Raw genomic sequence first — 7,431 nt, 5'->3', positions numbered from 1 at the left:
TGGTGTCATATAACATGTGGAGGAGACGGGGACAAACAAGTCGTTTAAGGATTCAGGTGGACCTGTTGCAACAATGAGAAGTACAAAATGTCATGTCAAAACCAGCTTTACAATGTCGGTGTGGGGGAGGGTGGGGGGTATGATTGGGTGGGGGGGAGCGGGGAGGCTGGGAAGGGAGGTGAAGGGTAAACAAAGGAGGAGGCTGCAATGCTTGGTAAGAAATGTATGCATTATCCTGCCCATGTAATTGTAACCCCTCTCTACAGTATGTTCTCAAATAAAATAAAATTAAATTAAAAAAAAAAAACCAAAAGGACCAAAATAGACTCAAAAGAGCAATTAATCCTATTTGGAGATACTATGATCCTGTACATAAAACAGGAAAAACTCCAATTGAATGACGCTTTTGGGCTACATGAACTCTAATGGCAAAGCAGCACGCAAAAAGCTAAATATATACTTATTGGAAGCTTTTCTATGCACAAAAACAAACACTCTGAGTAGCAGTGATTATAACAATCTCACTGAAACTGCTCTCCAAGCTGATATAATAATCATGAGCCCCATGCCAGTGGCTCACACTAGTCATCCTAGATATTCAGGTTTCTAAGATCTAAGAATCAAGGTTTGAAGGCAGCCTATGCAGTCTTATATCCAATAAGCAACCCAAAAGCCAGAATTGGAACTGTTGCTCAAGTGGTAGGGAACCAGCTTTGAGCACAAATACTTACAGACAGCACCCAGGCCGTGAGTTGAAGCCTCAGCAATCACACACACACACACACACACACACACACACACACACACACACACACACACACACACACACACAGGTTTAGTACAAATGCATGTTAATTTCATTTCTCTCTCTCTCTCTCATTGTCTCTCTCTCTCTCTCTTTCTCTCTTGTCAGCCATGGGGCTTGAACTCTGAGCCTGGGCACTGTCCCTCAGCTCTTCAGCTCAAGGAAAGCACTGTACCACTTGAGCCACAGCACCACTTCCGGTTTTCTGGTGTTTTACTGGAGAAAAGAGTCTCATGGATTTTCCTCCCCGGGCTGGCTTTGCACGAAGATCCTCAGATCTCAACCTCCTCAGTAGCTAGGATGAGAGGCGTGAGCCACTGGCGACCCGCAATTTCATTTCTCCTTAAAGACAGCGTCTTCCAGGGATAAGTTAACACTTAACACAATTCTAGTTCATTTTCTATCTTTCTTTCTATTTTGGAGAGGTGAGGGGTTCAGGTCATGGGGCCTGAACTCTGGGCCTGGGCACTATCCCTCAGCTCTCCACCTCAAGGCTAGTACTCTACCACTTGAGCCACAACACCACTTCTGGCTTTTGTCTTTGTGCTTATGTGGTGCTGAGGGATCGAACCCAGGGCCTCATGCACACAAGGCAAGCACCCTACTCCGAGCCACCTTCCCAGCCCCCGTTTTCTATCTTTCTGTGTTGCTCACCATTTTATACAAAGAAGGACGCATTGTGATCACGACATCCCAATTTTGGGTGATCAATCAGTGAGCCAAGACAGAGACCCCATGGAGCTCAGTGCCTAGCCATGAATGCTGGGGGCTCAGTGCTTCCCAGTGGAGGGCACAGTGCTCTCTGAACTCTGCCCTGCAGTGCTCAGGTTATTTCCTACCAGTGGTGTGAGAAGTAACTTTGAATGAGTGCTTAGCGTCTCCATTTGACTTCCTTGACACCGCTGGGACTGGGACCACAGACAGACCTGCATCAGGACACATGCTATGCACGTGGGACACGGCACCTGACTGCTCTGGTCCATCACGATGACAAGAAATAAACAGGGTCAGAGTGACTGCAACAGGGGACAAAGTGAGCAAACACCGTGGGGACACCTTCCCCCCACCTCGTCCTCCTCTAGTTAATATGGGCATACATGATCAAGCCAGGCTTATAAAGACACTCTGTGTGTCTGCAGTCCAGACAGCCAGAGGAAGGATTTTGCAACTCTGAACCTTGGTTCAGAGCCAGGGGTGGGGTGAAAGCCCAACATTGCCCATCCCAGGATGAGCTGTGGTTTGCAGATTCACTTCTCTCTCCGTTTTGGTGCCAGTCCTAGGGCTTGAAGACAAGCCCTTGGTGCTCACATATGTTTTTTTAGCTGTTTTGCCCAAGATTAGTTCTCTACCACTTGAGCCACAGCTCCAATTTTGGGGTTTTTTTTACTTATTTAGTTTTTGTAAAGATAAGCATCACCTGGACTTTTCCTGCTCTCCCTGGCTTTAATCCCCAATCCTCACATCTCAGATTCCAGAGTAGCTAGAATTTCAATTGTGCATCACTGGCCCATCTTCATTTCTCTCACTTGTGTTTGCGGTGGAATACACATCTTTCTTGTTTCCCTCAATGCCACGCTTTTCGTTCAGGCATTTGCTTGCTTTTGATTCTTTCCCGTTTTCACACTTCAGCCGCTGTGGCACATCACTGCTAGGTTCCCTCAAGATGAGTCCTGTACAACTGCCAACTCACCTGTGGTAAGTTCCATCTTCTAGGCATATTAGGAGTACTTTCAAATGTATTTACAAAGGAACTCACAACATCATGGTCTGTGTGCGTAAGTGTGTGTGTGTGTGTGTGTGTGTGTGTGTGTGTGTGTGATTATGTGCCAGTCCTGGGGCTAGATCTCTGTCACTAAATACTTTTGCTCAAGGCTAACACTGTACCATGTGAGCTCTAGCTCCCCTTCCAGCTTTTGGTGATTCTGTGGAGACACAAATCTCACAAACTTTCCTTGCTTGAGCTGGCTTAGAACTGGGATCCTCAGATATCTTTAGATATCAGCCACCTGAATAACAGGTGAGCCAAAAAATCTTCTTTCCACAAGGGCTTGTGTTTTCTCTATTGCTATCTCTAAAATTCCCATCTTAAATTAGCTTGCCAGATACTACTTTCATGATGAACATTTCCCCATCTGATGTGACATTGAGTGTTGGATGTGTTAAACGTGGGCTTGTTCACAAGGAGCTGACTTGTTCTGTGTTTTCTCACATAAGGGCTGTCTGCTCTCCTTGTCCTCATCCCAGGACCCTGTCTGTAATGTTGGGGATACTTTCTGACACTGTTCTCTTGATCTTTTTGTCTGAACCATCTCTTTGATTTCTGTGGCAGAAATTTCATAGTGCATCTTCAAAGCAGCAAGTTTTCATAGATTTTTATCTTTCAGATTTTTATCTTTCAATGTGTGGAGATATCGTTTTTCTGGGGCTGTTTTCATTCCATTTGTATAGCACAATAATTGTGTTGGGAAATGTTGTTCAGCTGAAACAATTCTGCACCCTTGTGGCTTCTCAGAGCAGTGGATTGGCTTCATCAGTGTCTAGGAGAGAATAAATGGAATTTTATTCTGACTGGATGAAAGATGGCATTTACGAAAGGCTGGATGTGCGGTTTCTTATGGCACAGTGCTCAAGAATATGAACTGCCTTTATCAAGATTATTTATATCATTTCTATCTTTCATTTTTCCCCCTGTTATTTCTGCTAATTACTAAAGTCTTTGTGTAAAATAATGCATTGCAATGGTTGATCCTAGTAATGTGAGTCCTAAAATTGCCCAGTGGGGCATCGAATGAGAATCAGAGCAGAGAGCCTTATGGAAAATACACAGCCCAAGTCAGTTCTTTGTTAGTGAGCTGCATTTTATACTCTTACTTCACACTGCTCTTCTGTCCAATAAGAAGGGAAAATATAAAATAACAAGCTTCACTAGAAAGTTCTACAGTGGGGCTGAGAAGGTGGTTCAGTGGTAGAGTGTTTGCATTGCATGCCTGAGGCCCTGGGTTTGATTCCTCAACACCACATAAGCAAAAAGAAAAAACCCAAAAGTGGCACTGTGGGTCAAGTGGTAGAGCGTTTGCCTTGAGCTGAAGAGCTGAGGGACAGATCCCAGGCCCAGACTTCAAGCCCCACGACGGGACCTAAAAAAAAGAAAAGAAAAGAAAGAAAGTTCTAGAGGTCATGCTATTTAAATTGAAAAGTTTAGAGATAGCAGAAGAGAAAAGGCAAGCACTTCTTAAAAGGTGATTTGGGTGTGTGGTTTATGCCTGTAATTCTAGCTACTCAGGAAACTGAGATCTGAGGATGACAGTTCAAAGACAGCCTACGCAAGATAGTCCATGACACACTAATCTCCAATTATACACCAAAAAGCCAGACACAAAGCTGTGGCTCAATTCATAGAGTACTGGTCTTGAGGAAAATTTTTCAGGGACCATGCTCAGACCCAGAATAAAGCCCCACGACCGACACATGTAGAAAAAGACAATCTGGAAAGATCCTGATTACATAAGAAATATAACACATATTGCAATATGAGAATATGATGAACATTTGTGAACCATAGCCAATATCATAATTCCTCAGAATTCTAATTTATGAAAGTTAAACTGTCTCTGGAAGGCACAATGGATGCTGAGGAGGGCAACACACAGAGTTGTCATGCTCAACAATTTGGCTGTTGCTTCTGGCCAGAAATGGTGAGAATACTTCCGTGCAGCAGCAAAGAGGGCCAGAGTGAATCGTTGTTGTGCAGGAGATTGTTCAGAAGAATGGGTTGAACAATGTTCTTAAAGAGTTGGTCAGGAAAAATGGGATACTAATTTAATTCAGTGCAAGTTTATTAAGGAACAAAGGATTCTATGTGATGAGAGAGAAAACACAAGAACAGTAATGAGTGAGAAAGGTACAGGGGAAAAACTCTCAAACGTACAGAAAATAAGCCAGGCACTGGTGGCTCACAACTGTAATCCCAGCTCCTCATAGGCTGAGATCAGAGGGTCACAGTTCAAAGCCATCCTAGGCAGAAGAGTCCGGGAGACTCATATCTCCAAGAAACCACTACAAAACCGGAAGTGGTGCTGTGGCTCAAGCAGTAGAGCGCTTGCCTTGAGCTGAGATGCTCAGGGACAGCACCCAGGCCCTGAGTTCAAACCCATGACTGACAGAAAAATATGTACACAAAATATTGGTTAGATATTTACCTTCTAGTATCTCTATACACCATGAAAAAAGTCATATTGTACTGCGTACCGTTGGCTGACACCTGGAATCTTGGCTATTCAGGAGGCTGAGATCTAAGGATTGAGGTTCAAAGCCAACCCGGGCAGGAAAGTCCGTGAGAGTTTCATCTCCAATGAACCACAGAAAACCAGAAGTGGCTCTATGGCTCAAGTGGTAGAGTGTTCACCTTGAGCTGATGAGTGGAGACAGCACCCAGGCACAGAGTTCATCCCATGACCAACAAAAAACCAAAAGTCATGTTGTAGCCATCACCACAGGGATTTTACATGGATGTGCTATTTGTGCAACAGGTGTTCAAAAAATGAAGATTTTACAAAAAGTGAAGTCACTCAGATGCACGGGCTTCCGGTGGGCCTTGTACCATCCACTGCTGACTATGATGGAGCCCCAGGGACCACAGAAGAGACAGCCAGTGATCTTCCTTCCTAACACCCCAGCCCAGTGTGGTGCCCTTGAATTCCCTCCAGATTCTAACATGTGTCTCCCCAGGTCCTTCCAGGCCCTACATCTCAGATTCAATGGTCACAGAACATTCATGTCTGAAATACCGAGGTCAGAACACTTTCAACCCTCCAGAACTGGCAAATGGAACATTTTTCCCAGACTCCACTTAAAACAATTGAATGGGCCAGACCCTGGTGGCTCACCCCTGTAATCCCAACAACTCAGGAGGCAAAGATCTGAGGATACAGGATCAAAGTCAGGCCAGAAAGGGAAGTCCTTAAGACACTGATCTCCAGTGATCCACCAACAAGCCAGAAATGGAGCTGTGGTTTACCTGGGATAGCACCAGCTTTGAGTAAAAAAGCTCAGGAACAGTACCCAGGCCCTGAGTTACTATTTCATAAGCAGTATGAAAAAACCCAAAAAAGAAACTATTTTTAAATCAATGTTTAACACTCTAACTTTTGGCATTCATTCTAAGGCTGGCTTACGTGATAAAGAAATGGAGCACCATGAAGATTACCGCCTGCGGGACTCACACTGTTGTCTAGAGCTTTCTCACCTTCATGCCTGGGTAGCACTCTTGCTTTGATTCTCAGCAACACACACATACAAACTCTCTTTCTCTCTCTCTCACTCTCTATGTCTCATTCTCTCTCACTCTCTCTCTCTCTCTCTCTCTAGCTCTATCTCTCTCTCTCTGAAACACACACACCATGATACTCCCGGCAGGAGAAACTGTGTTCAGGCTCTTCTTTGTGTCTAAGGTATGTCTGGGCATCCTGGGGAACTGTGTCCTCTTCCTGTTGTACACATACAACTCCGTGTGCAAACCTGGTCTCCGGAAGCCCATTGCCATAGTTTTCATGCAACTGACCCTGGTCAACGCCTTGACCATCATTTTTGAGTCCATGCCCTTCATCGTCTCCTCGTATGGAGTCCGGTGTTTCTGGGATGATGCCATGTGTAAGGCGGTGCTGTTCCTGTTCAGGGTCACGCGGGGACTGTCTGCCTGCACTACGACCTTCCTGAGCACCTTCCAGGCCCTCACCATCAGCCGCACCCCTGCCCAGTGTGCTTGGCTGAAAAGCCAATCCTCCTTCTGCATCCTCCCCTCACTGTTTTCTTTCTGGATCTTGAATTCCATCATCTATTTCCACATTATCAAAACTGTGGAATCCAATTGCAATTCCACTGTCATGACCCGGGGATTTTCTCATCCCTACTGTCAAACGAAGTTTGGAAGGGACACTCAAACGCCCATTATCAGCTCCATTGTGCTGCGAGATGCTCTGTCCCTAGTCCTCATGGTGGCCCCCAGCCTCTACATGGTGACACTCCTCTACCAACACCACCGCAGAGCCCGGCACCTCCACAGTCCCAGCCTTGCCTCCCAGCCAGCACCTGAGAACAAAGCCACCCACACCATCCTACTGCTGGTCAGCTGCTTCTTGTTCTTCCATTGCTCCAACAACATCGTGACTATGTATTCCTTGTACACGCTGGAGAAATTGAACAAATCCAAGGGTGTGCTTGTGATGTTGTCCTTCAGCTACCCCACCCTCTGCCCATTTTTGCTCATGAAGAATAACAGAATGGTTTCACGATGGATCACTCACTCCTGTTATACCAAGAATGATCCATTGTAAGAGGAAGTGAAGACCAGACCATGGTGGTGATCCAACTCTGCTCACTTCATCCTTGCTGTTTGTAGGATGACAGAAACACCACAGTGGCCTGGAGACAGTGTCTCAGGTCTATCATTCTAATTTTCAGAATGCTAACATCTGAGGATACAGGTTAAAAGCTAGCCCAGGCAGGAACATCCATGAGACTAGAATATCAAATTGACCACCAAAGGACCTAGAGTGGAGTTGTGGGGATTGAGCACAAAACAAGTTACTCAGATTCAGATATGCTGCAATTTTACAACATTGACGTTT

General features: G+C 45.3%; 1 protein-coding gene across 1 annotated transcript; it reads left to right on the top strand.

Moving 5' to 3' along the window:
* The first annotated feature begins 6,204 nt into the window (after positions 1-6,204).
* LOC122125657 (vomeronasal type-1 receptor 90-like) lies at positions 6,205-7,137 on the top strand. Its single transcript, XM_042700201.1, has one exon. It carries the CDS (start codon positions 6,205-6,207, stop codon positions 7,135-7,137), a length of 933 nt encoding a protein of 310 aa, XP_042556135.1.
* The last annotated feature ends 294 nt before the right edge of the window (positions 7,138-7,431 follow it).

This window comes from Dipodomys spectabilis, unplaced genomic scaffold, assembly GCF_019054845.1.
Source record: "Dipodomys spectabilis isolate Male_0828 unplaced genomic scaffold, ASM1905484v1 ptg000266l, whole genome shotgun sequence".
In the NCBI taxonomy this organism is placed as follows: Eukaryota; Metazoa; Chordata; class Mammalia; order Rodentia; family Heteromyidae; genus Dipodomys; species Dipodomys spectabilis.
This window is presented reverse-complemented; position numbering and strand designations above follow the sequence as displayed.

What these genes read in the sequence shown, in the direction of transcription:
- LOC122125657 (XM_042700201.1), top strand. Translation starts at nt 6,205, where the DNA reads ATGATACTCCCGGCAGGAGAAACTGTGTTCAGGCTCTTCTTTGTGTCT.